The following is a 22,788-nucleotide window of genomic DNA, read 5'->3' as shown; positions in this document are numbered from 1 at the left end:
CACATGTATCGGAGGAGGCATGTGGTAGTCTGCAGCCCTCCCCGGATTGGCAGAGGGGGTAAAGCAGCGACCAGGACGGCTCGGAGAGTGGGGTAGTTGGCCAAGTACAATTGGGGAGAAAAAGGGGGGGGGGTCCAAAGAAAAAGTAAAGCAAAATCAAGTGTATTAAATTAGAACTGAGCAAACTGCTTTCAGATAAACCTAAGAACAGTGAACAATCTATTATTTTGCCATTATAACCACAAAATTATTGAGTTGCAGAATTTGTAATAGGTTTTTGTAGGTTTGTTAAAAACAGTCTTTACTTGAAGGGGAAAAAAAAGATCCAATAGCAGTTTATTCAGTTGGGCTAGCAGACACACAGCAGTGAATATATTTTGAGTCCTACGTGTGTATCAGATAGACAGATTTGTTAGTGGTCACCACTAGTATTTACATTGGCAATGACACTTGTGTTTTATCTTGCCCTCAGAGGTGCAACTCAAGTTAATGTCAATTTACATTCCTCTCACTCTACACCAGCACCAGATTCTGAGTCTGTTTTTATCAGCTGAGTTGTCAGAAGCAATTTTTTTTTTTTAATTTATTTCTGATTTTTCCCTTTTTTCTCCCAATTTAGTGGCCAATTGATCCCTATTTTAATTCAAACACCCACCCTCGTATTGCATGCGTTCGCCAACTGCATCTCTCCGGCCGGCAGTCTCGAAGGAAAGCGCCTCCCCACTTTCGTGACAAGGCGAATCCAAGCCGAACCACTGTTTTTCCGACACACACAGAGACGCATTCACATGACGAACACAAGCCGACTCCGCCCCCCTCCCGAAGACAGCGTTGCCAATGACTGCTGCTTCATCGAGTCCGGCCATAGTCGGATCTGAAGAGACCGGGGCGCGAACCCCAGTCCCCAGTGGGCAACTGCATCGACACCAAGCCTATGCTTAGACCGCTACGCCACCGCGGACGTCAGAAGCAATTTTAATCTAACTTGCTGTCTACATGGTCTCAGAAGAGGAAACACATATCAAATAATATAGGCGCTTAATTGTGAAATGATTTCATCACAAAGTATTGGCTATGGCAGTGATGAGCAAAAGGTATAATTACAAAGAGAATGCTCTCTGTTTGATTTAATAACTTTAAAATATAATTACTCATAGCATATTAGTCTACTGTCAAGTTACCTTGTATGTACAAGAATAAAACACAAGTGAAATTAGCAAGGAAGATAATTAGCTCCCTAGTTATCTCTCGTTATCTCAGCAAAACACAAGTGTGCTTTGCAGTCTCATGAAGCGTGGTTTAAATGCCTGTTAACCAATCGATTTTGCTCGGCTGCAACTGCTCGTTATAGTATGAAACATTATAACATAATTCCCATCCCTCAGGAGCTTTTCTTTCGGATGTGTACACCATGCCGTTTCGCCTGGTCGGCCCACTAGAATTTCACTAGTGTATTATTGTACTCTTTCTGTCAGAGCTCTTAGCTTGAACCAAGCCAGCAACGTGGCTGGCTTCGGTAAAAAACTCAGTCGGCACCAATTGCCACAGCTGAAAGTTGTTTGATGGAAAAAAAAAGTTGTTAGCCGTTTGAAGGAAAGAAGTAGTTAGAAGTTTGAAAATAGGAACGGATAGGAAGGCTCTTTTCTAAAGATGTCTCTAACATGAATTTAGACTGCTACAGTGCTTTCCCAAATAATTCAAGAATTCAATCATTTCCAGCCTAAATCCACTTGCAAGTGTTTTCTTCTAAAAAAAAAAAAAAAAAAAATTTGGAAAATAAATTTGTCATCTGATCTTTAATAATAGCGTTTTAATCTCCAACAGATAAACATTCAAGCCAGCATATGTTTTATGATTTTATTAACCAAAGATTCAATTTGCTCGCAAGTTTTTTTTTTTAATTGGACTAAAATCTATATATATCACAATGTAATCACAATATCTTGTTTTGTAAGAGTAGTTTTGGCGGGCATCCAGATAGCGTAGCAATCTATTCCGTGGCCTACCAACACGGGGATCGCCAGTTCAAATCCCCCACGTTACCTCCGGCTTGGTCGGGTGTCCCTACAGACACAATTGGCCGTGTCTGCGGGTGGGAAGCCGGATGTGGGTATGTGTCCTGGTCGCTGCACTAGCGCCTCCTCTGGTTGGTTGGGGGCACCTGTTGGGGGGGGGACTGGGGGGAATAGCGTGATCCTCACACGCACTACGTCCCCCTGGCGAAACTCCTCACTGTCAGGTGAAAAGAAGCAGCTGGCAACTCCACATGTAGCGGAGGAGGCATGTGGTAGTCTGCAGCCCTCCCCGGATAAGCAGAGGGGATGGAGCAGCGACTGGGACGGCTTGGTGGGGTAATTGACCGAATACAAAAAGGGGAAGAAAAAGGGGGCAAAATCTTAAAAAAAAAAAAAAAAAAAGTTTTGTTAGGTTTTTTTTTCTTCTTTTTTTTCCCCCATGTGGTGGATATATCACTTTGTCACTGATTTCTTTCTCCCAAGAGAAACGTATCACAGCTGATATTGGGATGCTGTGCTGATGTGTTTATTTACCTTGCTGTTGCTTGCCTTTACATTTTTGTCTGTTCTGATGTGCATAAATGCAAGCCCCTATGCTTTTTAAAGCCAAAAAAGTAAAACTTTAAAGGAGTACTAAACACTTAAACATGTTTTTTGAGCTGTAAACTAAATGATATGAACATATGGTGATGAAACACATCAATGCTGGTGTTAATATTGACATTTCTTACCAAATTTATAAAAATTGGAATTTCGTGGTTTGAAAATTGCTCAGCACGCCAATGCTGACTGAGTTGAACAGTTGGGACTTATCTATATCATGAAACTTAAAAAATAAATTAAAAAAAAGTTAACGCCATCTAATCAGAGGTGGCCGGCCCACCTCCGTGGTGCGTCTTTGTGGGGTGATGTTCGACGCAGTACCAGAAAGCGAGCTGGTGGAGGGGTGTGTACAGTGGTGTGAGGTGGTGACTGGACGCACGCTGGGCCCTTCTCGCAGATCTCCTCAGCTACTCCTGCCTCACACATCCACCCTCCCTCACCCTCCTCTCAGCCCCTTGACCACTTTTTAGCATTTTTCAAAATTATGCAGTGGGTGGAGTTAGGCGCAAGGCTGGAGAAGTTACACTTTAAAGAAACAAAAAAATTCCCTTAAGCCCTCTACAGACTGTGTGAGTTTAACAGTCTTTTGTGTTTATAGCATGTGAGATGGGACGAAAAAAGGAAATCAGAGGGACTAGTCAGACTTGACAACTCGAAGCCTGTTTTACTGTGTGATTGGTGGCTGTGAACTACGTAGCTGATGGCCAGCTGACCTCCAGGCAATACATTACTACTAAGTCAGTATATTACTACTATAATCAATGTAGCATATACTGTTACTTATCAAATACCGTGCTATTTGTCCTTTCTAATTATGCACCCTGTTCACAATATGAAAATTGTGTGATGGTAAAATCAGACCTTAATAAGGGCAAACTTGCATAGTCTGTTGCTGTGGGTTTAAGTGATTTTATCAACTAGATTAAGCAACCCTCTCCTTAGATCATGACCTCAGATGTCGGGTAAAACCTTTAACGTAGTATCTTAGCCTGTGCAGACACTTTCCATCCAGATAGCTTGTGGTTTCTGCATCAGATAAAACCCAACTTTTTTTTGGAACCGTTATAGCTCAAGCTACGTTGGCTTTGCGAGGAGGTGAGAGAACGGGAGACACGGGAACTACGGCTGAGGAAGCAACATCAGCAGACCAGGGATGAGCTGAAGGCCCTGACACAGAGCTGGGACTCTGACCAGGACATGATGCTACAGCGCCTGGACCAGCAGGAAAAGCTACTGCACTCCCTTAGCACAGAGAAGACAGGTGCGAACACTGGTAATTTTTACAGTATGACACACAGACTGCATCCTTTTGGGAGCCACAAATAGTTCAGAAACCACACACACACAGCCGCTGCTGATGGGGACCAGGTTTCACATTTCCTCTGCTAGTGCTGGCAGCATTCTGGCTCTGTTGTTCACCATGACTTTTGAATGTAATTGGGGGAACAACACGTAATGCTCATGCACATGATCGCACTCACAGAGGCAATACTTTCAGATAAGTCAGTAACTGCCTCGTGATGCCTTTTACAATGATACAGCCTAGTTAAACCAAGCCACATAATCTGCCTCTGTCTCTCTCTTCCTTTCTCCCCCTCTCTGCAAGTCAATTTTAGCCGTGTCGCAGCCAAGCATAGAGTTTGCTTCGAGACATGTTCATTCACATCTAATCATGCTGTCACAGTGAGGAACATTTAATTAAATGCAGCGCATAACAGCGGTGTGCCTGGGTTTGATAAAAATGTTACATGTGCACGCATGCACTTGTGTGTGTGTGTGTGTGTGTGAGAACTGTAGGACATCCACAGGTCTCAGTAAAAGGTCTTTCCTCCCATGCCGATATATTCTTCGTCTTCATTTTTCGTAATGAGTTGCAACTGCCGGAGGAAGAACAGCTTGTTTTAAGCGCTTCAACTGAACAATGAAGGGAAATCGGCCTAATTTGGGCCCCATTAACATAGAGAGAGGTGAAAAGATAGTCCATTTAAAGAGAGACAGGCTGAGTGAGCTCAGGGAGAGAGAAAGATAAAGATAAAATAGGCTTTCCATCATTCTGTTATGTGGTTTTAGTGATGGAGCATTGCATCATTCAGCGCAGCATCTAATGATAACCGCCTCATGCCACTGGGAAATGCATGGATAGCTAACTAATCACCTTTGGACCCATTCTGCCGTTTGACAGAAGTAGCTCTGTCTATTTGCACTGCAGACTGAAGCATCATTATGATCTTTGTAGTAATTAGGCTTAAGAATGATCTGTGTTTCACAACAACACAATCCAGTTGTTTCAATTCTCTGTGGGGGTTAGGATTCAATCTGCTCCAGTTTGAAACGCAGTTTGCCTCAATAATGCAGTTCCTTGACATCTGTCCAGTTCAATTAGATTGAACAAGGTACTGGAAACTGTATTTTAGATGACATTTGGTCAGCAGTGGCTTACCAACATGCATAAGAACACAGCGTCAGCTTCCCTCACAAAAACACACCCAAACAAGCAGTAGAATGATAAATATTGAACATTGCTAACTATCCCGGTTACATTAGATTAACTGTTATTTGAATCAAAATTTTAACCTGGAATTTGGATTTCAAAAGGAACATTTTATTATCTCCCAGCACCTTTACCCTGGTACTGGTATGCCCTATTAATGTCTTTCAGATCTTTTCCTAACTTTAGGATTGTTCTATAATACCCTATTGGGCTTTGCTGTCAAAACAAAATGAACAGCAACTTTGCCCTTTGTGACCGACTGCAGCACAGATTTGAGATGATGTGTGGCTCTGTGTGAAAGGAGCATTTTGGCAATTACAATGGCCCACTGACACCTCTCTGCCACTTACCTTGTTATTTGTGTGTGGGGGTGGGGGTAGTAGTGATGGTGGGGGCACAATGGCAAAGACTAGGCTGACCCGTCCTTCTTATTCCCAGATACGTCCTCTTTTTGAGGCTTCGGTCTGGCCCAGATTATTAAAATGATTAAAAATGTCCGGGATTTCGTTTTGCTCGTTTACTACAAATGGTGTATAAATATTGGTAATCTGCTAAACTGGATATTTGTCAACATCAAGCACGCCAAATACAAATTCTCCCTTTTGAGGAGTCCATTCTTGTCAAGTTGAACTCAGGAGTAGAAACTTACAAGTACGTAGATCGCTCAAATTACAGTGTGAGATGAGGCGACTTGCCGGGGATGTCGCACCAAAATCTGTGATCTGTTGAATTCTGTGACCCTATGATTAAACATGCCTTCTGCTGCATTCATTATCCAAATAACCTACTTTTTGTGTACAGTGCTGCTTGAAAGTTTGTGAACCCTCCAGCCATGGTCACTGTTTTTGTAAAAAACATTAAAATAAGCTTATTATAAATACATCCAAATCCCAATTTGTAAAGCACACCTTCCAAATAATAGACACACACACAAAAGAGATATATTTTCATTATTTAATTCAACAAAGGTGGTTTATTTCACAAAAACTGAAAATTTAACACGTGCAAAAGTATGTGAACCCTTGCATTAGTAGCTTGTGGCTCCTCCTTTTGCAGTCATTACTTCAACCAAACATCTTCTGTAACCACTAACCGGTCTCTCGCATCTGCTTATGGGGATTTTTGCCCACTCCTCCTTGCAGAACTCAGCCAGTTGAGAGAGGTTGGAGGGACATCTGGTATGTACCAACTTCTTCAGGTCTTGCCACAACATTTCAATTGGATTAAGGTCCGGACTTTGACTGGGCCAATCCAGAGTACGAATCCTCTTTCTCTTTCCCATTCCTTTGTAGTTTTGCTGGAATGCTTTGGGTCATTGTCTTGTTGCATAATCCATTTTCGTCCCAGCTTCAACTCCCTGACTGATGGCAGGAGATTCTGGTCAAGAATTTGTTGATATGCTGGAGAATTCATGGTTCCTTGGATAATATGGAGTCGTCCAGGTCCAGAAGCAGAAAAGCAGCCCCAGACCTTCACATTTCCACCACCATGCTTCACTGTTGGGAGGAGGTTCTTTTCTTCATATGCAGTGTTGGCTTTTCTCCAAACATGTTGGTTTTGATTGTGACCAAATAATTCTATTTTGGACTCGTCTGTCCAGCGAATGGACTTCCAGAAGGCCTCTGGTTTGTCCAAGTGCTCTCTGGCAAAGTTGAAACGGGAAGCTTTGTTCTTTTTTGAGAGCAGAGGCTTCCTTCTAGCAACCCTCCCATGAATGTCATGGCTATTCAACTTTTGTCTGATTGTAGACGTATGCACATTTATCCCAGATGCTACCAGAGAGGTCTGCAACTCTCTAGAGGTGATGTGTGGGTTGGCCTTTACCTCAGCGTTTCTCAAACCTCTCCTGGCAGACCACTTGTCCTGCATGTTTTAGATCTCTCCGTGCTCCAACACAGCTGATTCAAATGATCAACTCGTTATAATCTCCCGAAGCTGCCTAACAACAAAACTAGCAGGACAAGTGGTCCGCCAGGAGAGGTTTGAGAAATGCTGCTTTACCTGATTTATTTTTCTGGTGCTTCTGGGTGATAGTTTTGATGGGCGTCCACTTCTAGGCAGAGTTGCTGTCATGTTGAAGGCCCTCCATTTGTAAATTATTTGTCTTACAGTGGATGGATGGCGCTGGAATCTTTTGGAGATGGTCTTATAGCCCTCCCCAGACTGATGGGCTGTCACTACCCTCTTCTTCATGTCCTCGGATACCTCCTTTGCTCTCGGCATTGTTGATTTGTATGGGACCACAGTGGTTTGGTTGGTTTCCTCTCTCTTTTAATTAGTGCAGGCCAAACCCTTTCCCAAGGATGTCTCATTTCATTGGTCTGCTTAAATGATTAATTAAGCACCCAGATGTGTTTCACCTGAGTCTGTTACCTGCTTGACTTAACCAATGCAGCTAAGGGTTCACTTACTTTTGCACATACACTGATTCCATGTTTCATGTAGTTTTTGGGCTACTTAAACAAGTACATGCAATTGATAAACATATATCTGACATTTCATACATAAAAACTGGTGATGATAAAATAAGAAAATCATGGTAAAACAGCTCAAGGGGTTCACATACTTTCAAGCAGCACTGTATATTCGAAAAGCTGAGACCCTAAGCTTTCTTGTCATGACATGGTAAAGAAACGGTCTGTAAAAGCCTATTTCTGTCTGTCATAAGGTGTGCTTCTAGGCAGCCAACTGGATATTTCACAACAGCAACATCATACTTTTTTTTATTTTACCATATGCTATATGGTTAGAAGGCATAAAAAGTTAGCTTTCCAAATGTATTGCTAATTAGTACATTAATCCAATAATCAACATATGGTATGAGGCATTATTTGATCAAAGGCTCACAGAAAATGGCGTATAACACATTTTAGAAAACCAACAACTGTATTTCGCAATTACCCCATGCTAGCGGGGTTTCCTATAGCTCTAAAAAAGTCAGAGCAAATTTTCAAATTTCTTTTCTAAAAAGGGCAAATTCGATAACTTAAATACAACTGTGGGCTTTGTCTTTGTCTATTGAATAGTTTTGGCTCTAGTTTGTTATTAGTATTAAACGCCTCACTGTGAGGTTAGTCCTCATTCACTTGCATTATGTCAACCTCCATCATCACCAAATAGGCGCTACACAGTCATCCCAAGGTTGTTCAATATCGAATTTAAGAACGGAGAGTGAGACAGAAAGAAAAATGGAACGGCAATGACTGCAGTCTGTTGAACTTTACACATGTGGAGACATTCCCAGACAGTTAGATTTAAATGGTTTCAGGCAAAAAATGGTTTCAGGCAAAAAAGAGTTTTCTGCCCGACATTCTAGTTTAGCTTGTCTCAGAAGATGTTATAAATTTCAAAAATGAGATTTCAGGTCCAAGGTTGTGTTTGATTGTTTCAAAATACCCGGTAAGCACTCACCTGTGACCCTGTTATCAATGTACTAGCTCTTTTTTTTATTGGACTAATTAAACCTGCTGCCACGGTCTCCCAGATACATGTGTATGTGTTTGTATGTCCTAGTCTTCAATGCCAGTGGGTTTTTTTTTCTAAATTCTCAAATTTTATCGTTTTCTTCCAGAGCTATTGAAGAGGAGTCGCAGGAAGGAGGAGACGATGAGGAGCCTTCAAGTCAGTTTATGAAACCCATTTTTTTATATTCCATATTTTACCAGATCAATACTCCTGCTCTGACTGGTGCTCAATGCCTGGTTTCTACCACTGGTTGTCATCTGCTGCTGGATATTTTCTGTTTCACATCTTGTGTGGAAAAAAAATTGTCTTTATTTTTTAATATATTTTTAGTTTGATAGCTGGGCAGTGGTATAAACATCATTACTGGCCTCTTGATACTAACTAGCTCTGCTTTGCATCAGTATGGAGAAGTACTTAATTACTGCAACAAAAAATAAAAAATGCTATAAACCGTGCTTTCTGTCTCCCAATATGCCACCATCAACTGCTGGCAGGCCATCAACCCACCTAGTCTGGAGTGGACTGGCCCCTAGTGCACCACTGGCCCTTTAGTCACCATTAAACAGCAAAACGCACTTGAAATTATGTCTCTCCAGACTGCCGCTCTTCCAAAACCCTGTACAAACAGTCAAAGTGTGTTTGTGTGTGTTGCCCCATTCGGGTGTTGGGCCATCTGTGGTTGTGTGATGACGTCTGCCTGAGCTTGTGTGCAGTTAATCAGCTTTATCAAACTCGATCAAGCAAGCTTTAAAATCATCAAGGATGTAAAGAGAAATGGGAAAATAGGGACGTAAATACAAATGAGCAGAAAATTAAAAAAGCAAGAATAGGGGGAGAAGTAGATGCACATAAAGGTATGGAAGAGGATTAAAAGAGATAACCCCATTTTTATTGGCCAAACCAGCGGTGCAAAACACAGCCTCAGTGGGCTTTACAGCAACACAACAACCTGTCCTTAGACCCTCTCATAGGATAAGGAGCAACTCCCAACAAAAAAAAACAAAAAAAATCTTTAACAGGGGGAAAAAATAGGAAGAAACCTCAGGGACAGCAACAGAGGAGGGCTCTCATTCCTAAGATGGAGAACATGCAATGGATGTTGTGTTTACACAATTTACACAATACAACATTGAACGAAGATAATGGAATTATAAAATTTATGAAGAATATGATGCACAGGGTGCCAAGCGGTGCCCAGACGCCACCGGAACAGCCCAGGACCCAAGCCATGCGACCACCATCAATCACCATGTAAAAAAAAAAAAAAAAATTAGATGGATTTATAAGATATATAAAAAGAAAATGTGATGAGAGGAATGCCAAGCAGCATCCAGGTGGTGATCACCATCACCACGGAGACCTGGGAGGACCGACTGTATGTGCACACAAGGGAGACTGACATGACACCATTCACACAGAAAAAGAGAAAGGAGAAGACTTCATTCAGAGAGAGAAAAGACATGTGAGAGAAGAGAACAGTTTGCAATAGTCATAATCAAATAAGTCATCAATGAGTCATAATCTATACGCTATAATCTCATCGACAGAACAGTGGTTGGTAAATTCATTGAGACAGAAACCGACCCGCTATGCAGTACAGGTTGTGAAGCACTCAACTTAAAGGCAACTAATTGTAGCTAAGGCAAAAAGATGAGTTTTAAGTTTCGACTTAAAGGACTGAACAGACTCTGATTGTCTGATGGCAGCAGGCAGGTTATTCCACAAGAACGGGGCCCGAAAGAAAAAGTTAAAAAGAAGTCAGCCACCAGCTGACTTCTTTTTAACTTTGGGTGCACACAGGAGCCCTGTATTTTGAGAGTGACAAGCTCGAGATGGAATGTACAGTTTAAGGAGATCAGACAGGTAAGATGGGGCAAGCCCATTTAGAATTTTATGAGTCAGCAGAAGCACCTTGTATTCTGATCTAACATGGATAGGAAGCCAATGAAGGGAGGCAAGAATTGGTATAATATGGTCAAATGTCCTAGCAACAAGCAGCACAAGATGGCCAGCGAAACAGGAAAATCTGGCAGGTGTCCCACTGAGTGGCACATAAGGGGCATGCATCACTCATGCATCGTTAGAGGCGGAATGTCAATCAGACACTGGGCTTGAGTTTGTCTATTTTGTGTGTGTCATAAGAAATCTGGTGTGTGCAGTAGTCTTCATTTTTTTCTTCCTTGTTACCCATTTATTTGAGTATGTTACTCCTCTGTACTGTCGGTTTTCTCACATTCTCATCTCTCTCCTTTAAGCAGTCATTTTAAGCACTCATCTTGACTCACGCATACATCTGAGCTCTTGTTCACTTACTTTGGCTTGACTTTTAGTCTTTATATGATGGCATGTGAGGTAACCCTGTGATATCTATTATTCAACAGGATCGTGTGTTGGATCTTGAAATGGTAAGATTTGATTGCTTTAATTTAAAATGAACTAGATTATTGACTGTACATTTTTTTGTTTGTTTACATTGAGATTCTGAAAAAGTGATATTCTGAAGTGCCATAGAGTTATTAATTTATATTGCCATTCAAAGCAAGTCCCAAGCACCTGTGTAGTCGTGTAAGCAGGTTCAACATAGGCCATGTTTATTTAAGAATCCATGTGGACTCACTCATGGAAAGGTGGGTTGGGAACGATTGCTTCAATCAAGGCCCAGAGCTCTGTTTAATCATCATAAATCTTGCTTATGAGGTTAAGAACTAAAGAGCCATTATTCACTAGGCTCCACTGACAACACAAGATTGACCTCGGCAACCAAAATGTAAACGTCCATCACAGTCATCCATAATCAGCTATTAGACATCAGCAACAATGCCAAGTATTACTTAAAGCTATTGAAAGGCCATATTGACAAGAGGAGAATTTAAGGGTTCTGACTGTTGTCGATTCATCTCATTTACGCAGCACGTTCCACCGCTTTGCCTTCAATTAGCTGTTATGTGAAAGACAGGTGAAGTTGTAGGGTAGTGTAGAGTGTGGGAGGGGGGCTTTGACCGCCCTCAGTTCAAATCATTTCTGCTGACCACAGCACCTGAATGGCAGGCCACATCGACTCAAACACACACAGCCCACCATGTCCCGTCATCGATGCCAGGGAATCATCAATCAGCAGGTTCTACTTTTGCATTGACACAGCAATCATTGTAATGCCTTGTAACGGCCTTTTCTTTTGATGTCTAAAAACCCTATCTATACGGGTCTGTAATCAGTAATGGAATAGCACAGGGCGGGGACTTATGTGACTCCATGAAAGATAGCCTGAATGTGTTATGTGATGGTAAAAAAAAAAAAGAAGAGCCATTTATACCACGTCTTTAGAATTAGACTGAACTACGCAAGACAGAGTTAAATCTTAACTGTGCTACACCCACATATGGCCTTGATGTTTCCATGTCTTTTTCAAACAATTAGTCGGCTAGCTGCAAGTAGCCAGCCCACTTATTTTCTCCTTTCTCTCAATTATTCACATTATTCTGCAGTTTTTGGCCCTCAGTTAGTTCCACACATAAAATTTTCATTCAGACTTTAAAATGCTCATCTCTTATTAGAGTGGAGGGGCATTACTTTTGATATCCTTTATAGTTTTTCTAGTTGATAATGGAGGAGTTTAAGTATCTTGGGGTTTAAGTATCTTGGGGTCTTATTCATGAGTGATTGTAAAGCCCATTTCACAACAAGGAGCCAGCGGAATGACAGCGAAGCGTTTGCATGTCTGGTGTGATGCCCATTTCACACCAGTCATGCAAAACTAGGCCCACACCTGAATCCGTGTTAAACACTGTCATGTAAATCAATGCTGCAATTCATCATCATCACCAGTGATCACTCGAAGCGAGTATGACTGACCTCTCAGTTGGGCTGTCTGCTTGTGGGTCTTCAGATGGCTGTAGAGGCCGATCCACGATCCACATACTTTGGTGCAGTGTGGACAGGGGAACGTGGTGGTGGTTGAGCCATTTTCTGTCTCTCCTTGCGGTGCTGTCACTTTTTCTCTGCGGCACAGATGAGTTCCATTTCATGACATGCAGCTCCTTCCTGCACGGATTTCTTTCAGGAGTGCATATCCAGTGCAATGTGTTCCCAGTTGCTCGATGTGATGTTGAATTTCTTCAGACTGGTCTTGATATTGTCCTTGAAACATTTCTTTTGCCTGCCGGGAGCTCGCTGACCTTCCTTCAGCTGGGAGTACAGGATCTGTTTGGGGAGACGTGTGTTGGATATGCAGATGACATGGCCTGTCCATCGAGTTGGTGCTGGATTATTGTGGTGGTGATGCTAGTCATGTTGGCTTCTTCCAGGAAGCTGATGTTGGTGCATCTGTTCTTCCAGCTGATCCTCAGGATCTTTTGTAAGGCTCTTTGGTGGCATTGTTTCAAGGGCTCTCAGGTGCCTGCTGTAGGTGGTTCATGACTCTGCTCCATACAACAGGGTAGAGAGAACAACAGCTCTGTGGACCATAAGTTTTGTTTGGGCCTTTAGGTCTCGGTCTTCGAAGACTCTTCCTGTGTCTGGCATAAGCGCCACTGGCACAACTCAGGCGATGGTTGACCTCAGAGTCAATGTTAACTTTTGAGGAGAGAAGGCTGCTGAGGTAGGGGAAGTGATCAAATGTTTTCAAGAATTTTGTTGTCCACTTTTATGGTGGGCTGGGTAGATGGCTGGTTGGGTGGAGTTAGATATAGGACCTGGGTCTTCTTGATGTTTAATGCTAGACTCAGGGCTGTGTATGCCTTGGCAAAGGCATTCAAAATGTCCTGGAGCTATTCTGCGGAGTGTGCTGCGATGGTGTTGTTGTCTGCATACTGAAGCTCCATGATGGTAGTGTTGCAGACTTTGCTCTTGGCCTTGAACCCATTAAGGTTGAAGAGCCTGCCATCAGTTCTGTATAGGATTGAGGGGGGGTTCTGACTCAGAGCTGCTGTTGCTGAGCACTGTGACTGACATGCCATTATGTAGAAGCCTCAATATTCTGATGTATTTGTCAGGGCAGCCATATCCAGAGTCAAAGGCCTTTGTCAGGTCTATGAAAGCCATGGCTACCTTTGTTCACGGCATTTTTCCTTGAGTTGGTGTGCTGTTAATATCATGTCTGCTGTACCTCTGGATGGGCGGAAGACACACTGAGATTCCGGGAATACTTCCTCAGCTAGTGGTAGCAGTCAGTTTGTGAGGACGTGAGCAAGGACTTTGCCAGTTGTTGACAGGAGTGAGATGCCCCTGTAGTTTCCATATAGCCTGTGGTAGCAGTCCGTTTGTAAGGATGTGAGAAAGGACTTTGCCTGATGTTGACAGGAGTGAGATGCCCCTGTAGTTTCCACATTCCCCCTTGTCCCCTTTCTTGAATATGGCCACTATTAGAGCATCCCTGAGCTCTGAGGGAAGTTCTTTTTCCCAGACCTTGAAGAGGAGGGTGTGGATGTGGTACAAGACCTCTGGTCCACCTTCAGCTGGGATCCCATCTGGACCAGCAGCCTTGTTGTTCTTAAGGTTCCTGATGGCATCTTGAACTTCTGTCGTGGTGGGAGGTTCCCCAATGTCTTCTCTGATGGGACTCTGGGGAATGTGACTGGCAATGTTTGGTTCAGCTGTGCTGTTGTGGTTGGGGAGTTCCATTGGGCGTTAATGGACTCATTGTCCTTCAGCAGCTCTTGCCCGTCCTTTGAGCACTGGGGGTTTAAGCCATGGTTGCTTGGACCATAGACAGCTTTAGTGGTGCTAAAAAAGCCTCTGGTGTCACCCGAGTCTGCCAGTCATTGGATTTCCTCCTGTCCACCAAGAGTTTTTAAGCTCTCTCACCCATCTCTGGATGTCCACCTTGGCTCTAGAGTGAGCCATTCTTTTAGCCTTGCAGGCCACATAATTTTACCAGTCACTAAAGGCCCTCATTTTCATGGAGATGAGCTGTTCCATCTCTGTGTCATTCTCATCAAACCAGTGCTGGTGTTTTCTGGACTTGTACCCAAGGGTGATTTGCAGGAGTCAAGGATGGTGGACCTGAGCAGGCTCCAGTGCTTCTCGATATCATCAGGATATTCTTGTTGAAGGGTTTCCCCAAGAGAGGCCTGAAGTCACTGCTGGGTGGCAGTTTCATTCAGGCTTTCAATGTTCAGTTTTGGCCAGATCTGCTTCTTTTGAACCCTCCTCTTCCTCTTGAGTTTGATGGACATCATGGAGCGGATGAGACGATGATCTGTCCAGCAGTCATCTGCATTAATCATGGCCCTTGTGATGTTCACGTCATGGCGGTGTCTGCTGTAGACCTGATATGAAAGGCAATCACTTTGAACTGATTTTACCACCCATTTAAAACATTTTGTCTATCTCCATTTTAGTTCCTAGAATTTAATTTTAGCCCATGATCCATGGCAGTGCCTTAAATGGGTTTAGGTTTATTGGGACTATTGTTGTGCATGAGTGCCTGACCTTTTCAACCACAACACTTATTGTAAATTGTTTTTGTGAAAATCTACAGCTAAATACCTTTTAATTCCAGGTTAGTCTAATAGCTTTGTCTTCCGTGCATGTGTGTGTTTTTTTTTTATCAGAGCACCAAAGTAGCCCTAGACCACCTGGAGTCAATGCCAGAGAAACTAAGTCTCATGGAGAACTTCAAGGATCTCGAGGTGAATTGCACTTGTAGAATGAAATTCTTTTTAATAAGTAAATGACAAAGCCAACCTAATTTTACAGCTAAAATTATGCCTAAGAAAGAATATTTCAAGGACAAGTTGAAAAATTGATTTGACTCAAATGGGAAACGTTGTTGCAGCAAAGTTTAAAACACAATACATAGATTTTTAGCCCCCATAAATTATCTTCACTTTTTTAAACACCTCTGGATTTTAATCTTTTGAAACATTTTTTAAAATATTTTTTTAATTCGATATTGTTTTTAAACATTTCTCATTTACAAAAAGCATTCGACACCTAGAGTCAGTACCTTTATGTGGATCTCAAGAAGATTGAATACACCTGGCCCAACTTAAGTTGTTAATAAAAAAGGAGATGGATAGTTTGGAATTAAGTATTTTCCGGTTTTATTTTTTTAATGTAATACTAATGACATCTAAATTCTAAATTAATTTTTACATTATAGAGAATTACTTTCAAAGGAGTCAAATCTCAGCAAAACAAATTGAAGGGTGAATAATCTCTGAAGCCACTGTATATTTGAAACAGACAAAATACAAGAAAATATGCGTTATAAGGTGCATTAAGTGAACAGGTGACAAGACATGGAATGGCTGATGAAAATCACAGGAAATGACATGGAATATTCTTGGAATATTTCAGACTAAAAATTTAACATAACCTACACCCAAAAAGGTGGATGCTTTGTGCTTTGTACCAAAGTGCCATAAAAATATACGCGTATACATTTCTGTTCTGTATGTTTAAGCAGCATTTGTTTATATTTTTGTCCAAACAGCTGCATGGATTTTTTTTCCTTTCCTTTCCTCTGTAATAAGAAACATGGTTAACTCAATGCCTGTTGCCATTTTGTGTCTGTTGAGTTTTGACATGGCCTCCATTTTGTGCCACCAGGAGTCTCAGCGGCAAAACGAGATAATGCAGCAGCGCTACACTAAATCGAAAGAGATTGTCTGGGACCTGCAGCACAAGCTGGATGAGTCCAAACGCAGGACTCAAGAGTACAAAGTAAGCAGAAAAAACACATGCCCGAGCACACACAATTGCAAATCCATTGATTTATGCCTGAGAATATAGTTTTATAACATTACAAGAGCCATTGCTCCAGAACAACAACCACAATTCTATTTCACTGTGTAATTGCACTGCTTTGTTCATATAGCAGGGTCTTGGATATGGATAAAATCACCCTGTTCACAATCCAGCTTTCCCACTCTAGTGCCAATGTGTCTGCTGTCAACAACTGGCACTGCAGCACCCAATTTGCAACTTGTATAAATTGATCAATATTTTTTGCATGTGCTTATAATGTGTGAAGGACAGTTAGTGGAGCGAAAGAAACCTGACTCAATCATTCACAGACACATAGAATCTTAATTTTACCAGTCACTAATATTTGACACAATTGTCATTCCACCCTCCCTTCCTCAGTCACGGGAGACATCAAGACATCACTGTTGACAGCAGATTGCCATCAGCAGTTTGACACCGCCCCTGAACAGAGACACAGCCGCTTTTAAACAGTTTTAATCAGCCAGATTCTTCTATCGGTTTGCCAAATCACTCCCATCTCGAGTGATAAGTGACGAGTGCATTAGCTTAATAGCTGCTGCCTACCAGACATTTGCTTTAGTAAAAAGGATGGCTGAAATACAGGGTGGTATTTGATGATGTTCTTCTGGTAATGCTAGAATTTAAGACATTGATTTACAAGCGGTACCCATTTTAAAGTTCTTAACTTTGCTAGATCATGAACAGCTATACTTGATGTAGTGGGGATATTGGCCGAGACATCCCACATGCACATATGGCTTAGGCAATGATTATGTAATTTAAATTTCACTGGACAACAAATTCTTTCAAACGTTTTGCTTCCTGAAAAAAAAGAAGACGAGATTATGATAGACAGTGTCAAGCTGAACACAAAAATAATTTCAGATTTGCTGTATCACGTAGGAATTTGGTGAAACAATAAAATAACTTTTATTGAATTTAACACGTTTAATTGCATAATGATGCTGACACATTGCATTAGTTCAACTGAGCTTAAAAATGTGATTTTCGTTTGTACTCAGCATCTGGTGTCTCATGTCAGTGTCTTAACAATAGTCGGTCAGCACTGATGGATTCCAGTTGCCCCGATACCTCTTTTCCATGGTCGCAATGTCCTGGTGAAACCTTTCACCATGTTTGTCACTGACTGCACCAAGATGAGCAGGGAAGAAGTCCAAGTGTGAATGAAGAAAATGAATTTTCAATGACATGTTGCACTTCATGTATGCTATAAGCATGTTGTCAAGCAGCTCAATGTAGTTTGGTGCGCTGTAGTTGCCAAGAAAATTCTCAAAAACATCTGGTGGTTCTAGTGTTAAATGCCTTCCATGCCATTTTCTCTGGCCCCACTAGCAGATCTTCTAACAGCCTGTCATTGATAACCTGTCTGATTTGTGGACCAACAAAAATGCCTTCCTTAATCTTGGCATCAGTTATTCTTGGAAACATCTGTCTCAAATAGCAAAATCCATCACCTTCTTTGTTCATTGCTTTCACAACATTTTTCAGCAATCCAAGTTTTATATGAAGAGGAGGCAGAAATGTCTGTTGGGTTGACAAGTGGTTTATGCGCCACACTTTTCTGCCCTGGAATGAAATGCTTATGGAGCGGCCAGTTCTTTTTAATGTAATGTGACTCTGCAGCACGGCTATCTCATTCACAAAGGTACTTTCTATATCCGAGCTGCATTCCTAGTAGCAGTGCCAATACTTTTAGATCACCACAGATGTTCCAGTCGTAATTGTTGTACTGTATGTGTTTCAACAACAGTTCCATGTTATTGTCGGTTTCTTTCATGTATACTGCATAGCCAGTGGGTACTGAAGGGTGGACATTGCCACTGTGTAACAGCACAGCTTTCAGGCTTAACTTTGGCAAATCTATAAAAAGATGCCATTGTGGGTCATGCAGTTTTTTTTATTATTTAGTTACTGAGGAGTGAAAGTCAGTAGGAGCAAGACAAAATACATACGTGTGAATGAGAGGGAGGACAGTGGAATGGTGAGGATGCAAGGTGTAGAGGTGACGAAGGCGTATGAGTTTTAATACTTGGGGTCAGCTGTACAAAGTAATGGGGAGTGCAGAAGAGAGGTGAAGAAGAGAGTGCAGGCAGGGTGGAGAAGAGTGTCAGGAGTGATTTGCAACAGAAGGGTACCAGCAAGAGTTAAAGGGAAAGTTTACAAGATGGTTTTGAGACAATGGCATTGACAAAAAGACGGGAGGTGAAGCTGGAGGTGGCAGGGTGGAAGACTAAGATTTTCGTTGGGAGTGATGAAGGACGACAGAATTAGGAACAAGTATATTGAGAGGAGGCTGCTGAATATGGAGCTGCCAGGGAAGAGGAAAAGAGTAAGGCCAAAGAGGAGGTTTATGGATTTGGTGAGAGAGGCCATGCAAGTGGCTGGTGTGACAGAGAAAGATGCAGAGGACAGGAAGAAATGGAAATGGATGATCTGCTGTGTCGACCCCTAACGGGAGCAGCCAAAAGTAGTAGTAGATTGTTGTGGGTCATGCACACAACCCAAAGCCATGAACAATCCATCAATGTCAGTGCAGAAACGGAGGTTGTCAACCTGCATAAATAAGTTTGTCAAATGTTCTTGACGGTTCCGAAAGATAGAAATTTTTGTACCTGGTGACAGCAAACCCCATCCTTGCAATCTTGAACCAAGTAGTGCTGCAAAGAAGTCTAAGCAAACTGTCATCATGTGGCACTAGTCTCATGGCTGAAGGCAGATTGGGGTATTCAGTAGATTTCTTAATCTTAGTAGAGGAGCCAGATACATTGGTCAGACAGAAGTAACAGTCCGTCATGTGATCCTTCAGTTCTCGCCATACCATTGGGACTGAAAATGGCAGACCTCTGAGTACCTCCGAGTCAAGTGCTCAGGTCTACTGCACATGCTGCACAACAAATTTGAGGAGCCCAGGGTTTCTCTTGGTCACCAATTTTATATCCAAAATAGAGCTCATAGGCATTTGCTTAATAAGTGCAGTCATGGTGCGTCTTGGAGCCTTAAGCGTATACTCGCCACAGATGTAACAGAATGTATCGCAGCTGTTGTAACATTGACAAGACATTTCTGTTGAATTAAATCGTCCTGAAGACAATAAATCCTATTGTTAAGTATACTCACTATGCCATTGCCTGAAGAACATGTGCATCAGCATGCATCCAAACAGCATCTGTAAATGTGAGCAGCTTTTATAGCCTGTCTGCCAGCATCTAACCTGACTAAGCATGCCCAGGCATGCCTAAGATAACATTTGCATAGCACCTACACTGAGAGCATGCCCAGGCATGCTTGGACTGAACAAGGCAGCTTGCTTTGTGGGCAATACACCAGTATACATATACATAAAATATGGCAGGAAATCACAAAAATAGGTATGTGATAGGAAAATGTTAAGGCGATTTTCATGATCAGCAGCCCAAAATCCATAAATTACACCCAAAAGTGTTCAGGAAACAAAATCGTTGTTGTTCAGTCAACAAGTGTTTTGTAGTTTTTTTCCTCTTACAGTTCCCCAACAATATTTTATTATTCTTTTTAGTGGTTGAGAAGACCACAATATATTTTGTGGAGAGCCATCTTCGGCCCTTAGGTCCTGCGTAGGGGCAGCCCTGCATTTGCATGTGTACTTTAAAAAACACAGGAAACTTGGTGGCTGTCAACAATTCGTTTTTTTGTTTTGTTTTTTTTACATTGTGAGATAAATCTCAAAACATAAAAAAAACTTTTGTAATTTGGTTTTGTGTGAAATGTGTTTTTTTTCTTCCTAAGTCAGTACAGCCTCTGTCTTTCAGGACGAGAAGTTGGATGCCACCTCAAGGAGCCTGAAACTGGCTGCCCTCTCGTCCTCCATTAAAAGCCAGAGCACTTTTCTTAGTAGTTCACTGATGTCTGACACACTATGTGAGTACATATGAATATTCCATAAGTATAATAAAAAGCCATAAACAGACATTGCTGATTTTATTGACAGTACTGCTCGGTTCAGTCCCGCATTGTTAGTAATCTCTGGTTATATGGCTGTATCACATCAATCATATGAACGCAGAACTAAATGTCACACAGTCCTCATTTGTAGTAATACTGAAACTGAAAAACCTTGAGCCATAGCACAGAGTGCTCTAAATGTCATATTACAATAGTGACCCATGTAATTTTTTACATGAAATACTGTTAATGGCCATTTACTTTACATGAAAACATTGGTATATTTGGTATCATGCAATAGTAGAGACTATATGATTATGGCTCAAACCCCAGGTTATTAAAATCTCTTATCCCCAAATGATCAGATTTGGGGCAGTAAAAATAATTACCTTCACTTTTTGCTCATCATGTCAGTATGCTGACTTTTTAATTGCAACAGACTAAAGGAAATTAAATAATGCCTTTCTAACATTCCAAAAGGTTGATCAGGATATATACAATTATACACAGGCCAACTTTCATCAGTGTTATATTTGCCTCCAATACTTGTCAGGGAAAGTTAGCATTGTGGCACTGTTAGCTCTACTTCAGTGAATCATATCCAGGATCAATTGTAGTACTTCTATAGCTGCTTACTGATATTTGGCTCAATATGTGAGTTGCCTATATAATGCAGCTGTCTGTACCACCTCCATGAATTAGTTGTAATGAATGATAAAAATCAAAAGTTGTTGTGGCATTAACAGCTGTTCACAATATAGCACTTATTCTTATGAAAACAGGAGTGGGCATTTTCTACACCGTTTACTCTGACCAGCTGATAGATGGTCAGTAATATGGTCAGTAATTAGTTTAATAGATTCTAACAGCATAGAGGCTAATTGCTCTCTGTGTCTCTGTCACCTTCTATCTTACTCTTTGTCTCATTTTCTGTTTCTTGAACCATCTGACTCAGCTTCTCACAAACACCATGGCAGCCTAGAATTGGACGTCTCACTCGTCAACGGGGGCAAGACCTTCACTGACCATCTCAACTGAACCCCCCCCCCCCATCCTTCTTTCCAAATGCCTAAAGACACTGCTTACAGCCAAACCTGATACTGTGTACCTGGTGCTTGTCCAAAACAAAAAAGAGCTTGAATTCACCAAAAGGTCTTGCACTTAACAGAATCCTCCGGACTACCTCAACCTGGCAAACACTAAAGGTGCTACGCTAATAGCTCATTATCAGAACTAATTAAATGGGGGGAAATGTGAAGTTCTGATAGTACAGGGAGGACCTGTAGGAATTTGAAATGTTATTTATAAGAACTTGATGTGAATGTATGTAATAGAGTGACACATTTAATGTTACTCAGTAGGGCGCCAAAACATCTACGTGGCCATTTTAACAGATTTTTCTTTTTACTGGACTGTATTTTTTTTTAACCATTGTTACACAATTTTTAACCACTCAACAAACTCAGCATTTTGGAAATTAGCAAAAAGTCTACAATTGTCTATTTATACAAGTAGTTTTATCAACTGTTTAGCTTTTAAAACAATGAATGCTCTGATGTTATACGACAATGTGATTGTGCTAACTTGGTTCAATATATAGTTTATCTATATTTTTCTGAAAGCTCTTGTGCCTTTTGAAGTTTATATTCAATATGGATTGTATTGTGCTTGTTATGGAACAGTTGTAGCAAATCAGCTGTGTTTTTAACAGCTCTTCCAACTGCTTTTATTTTAGTATTGACTTTATAGCTTTTGCTTCATGCAGTATTTGTACAAAAACTTGCAATAAATGGATATTTCTTATGAAATGTAGAGGATGCATATAGACTAAAAATAAAATCTCCATATAGCTAAATGTCTGGGTTTTACAGAAGCAATTTGAATTTTTGCTTTACAGCAACCTCTAAATTTCATCTGGTTGTGTTGATATACCCACTGCCCAGCATCCACAGTCCTTCACCGGAGAAGGCTACTCAGAGCCTCCCTCCCTACTAAAGGATGTTTTTTAATTTACTGGTAGACCTCAAAGACATAAACCTAATATGTCTTGATGCATGCTCAATAATCCAGGTAAGGAAATCACAGAAAGTTGAATCAGTTTATCTGGACACAATGCCCCCCCCCCCTTCTCGCCAATTACCCCACTCTTCTGAGCCATGCCGGTCGTTGCTTCACCCCCTCTGCCAATCTCGGGAGGGCTGCAGACTACCACATGCCTCCTCCGATACATGTGGAGTCACTTCTTTTCACCTGACAGTGAGGAGTTTTGCAAGGGGGAAGTAGCACATAGGAGGATCACGCTATTCCCCCCCAGTTCCCCCTCCCTCCCGAACAGGCGCCAGTGCAGCGACCAGGACACATACCCACATCTGGCTTCCTACCCACAGACACAGCCAACTGTGTCTGTAGGGATACCTGACCAAGCCGGAGGTAACACGGGGATTTGAACCGGCGATCCCTGTGTTGATAGGCGATCCCTGTGTTGATAGGCAATGGAATAGACCGCTACGCTACCCGGATGCCCTATTTGGATACAAAGTTTATTGAGAGAGAAACGTTTCA

At 41.7% G+C, this 22,788-nt stretch overlaps 1 protein-coding gene across 1 annotated transcript in view; it reads left to right on the top strand.

The window, feature by feature from the left end:
* Positions 1–22,082, top strand: part of LOC130125273 (centrosomal protein of 128 kDa) — a 61,302-nt gene extending 39,220 nt beyond the window's left edge. Inside the window, exons 19-25 of the mRNA XM_056294801.1 lie at positions 3,687–3,879; positions 8,681–8,730; positions 10,956–10,979; positions 15,126–15,203; positions 16,126–16,239; positions 20,094–20,202; positions 21,182–22,082. Coding sequence (XP_056150776.1) covers positions 3,687–3,879; positions 8,681–8,730; positions 10,956–10,979; positions 15,126–15,203; positions 16,126–16,239; positions 20,094–20,202; positions 21,182–21,264 — 651 coding nt within the window. The 3' untranslated portion in view covers positions 21,265–22,082. The remainder of the gene's footprint in view (positions 1–3,686; positions 3,880–8,680; positions 8,731–10,955; positions 10,980–15,125; positions 15,204–16,125; positions 16,240–20,093; positions 20,203–21,181) is intronic.
* Positions 22,083–22,788: the final 706 nt, after the last annotated feature.

Source organism: Lampris incognitus, chromosome 15, assembly GCF_029633865.1.
Source record: "Lampris incognitus isolate fLamInc1 chromosome 15, fLamInc1.hap2, whole genome shotgun sequence".
NCBI lineage: Eukaryota > Metazoa > Chordata > Actinopteri > Lampriformes > Lampridae > Lampris > Lampris incognitus.
The sequence above is the reverse complement of the archived record's forward strand: the minus strand, read 5'-3'. Positions and strand labels throughout refer to the sequence as shown.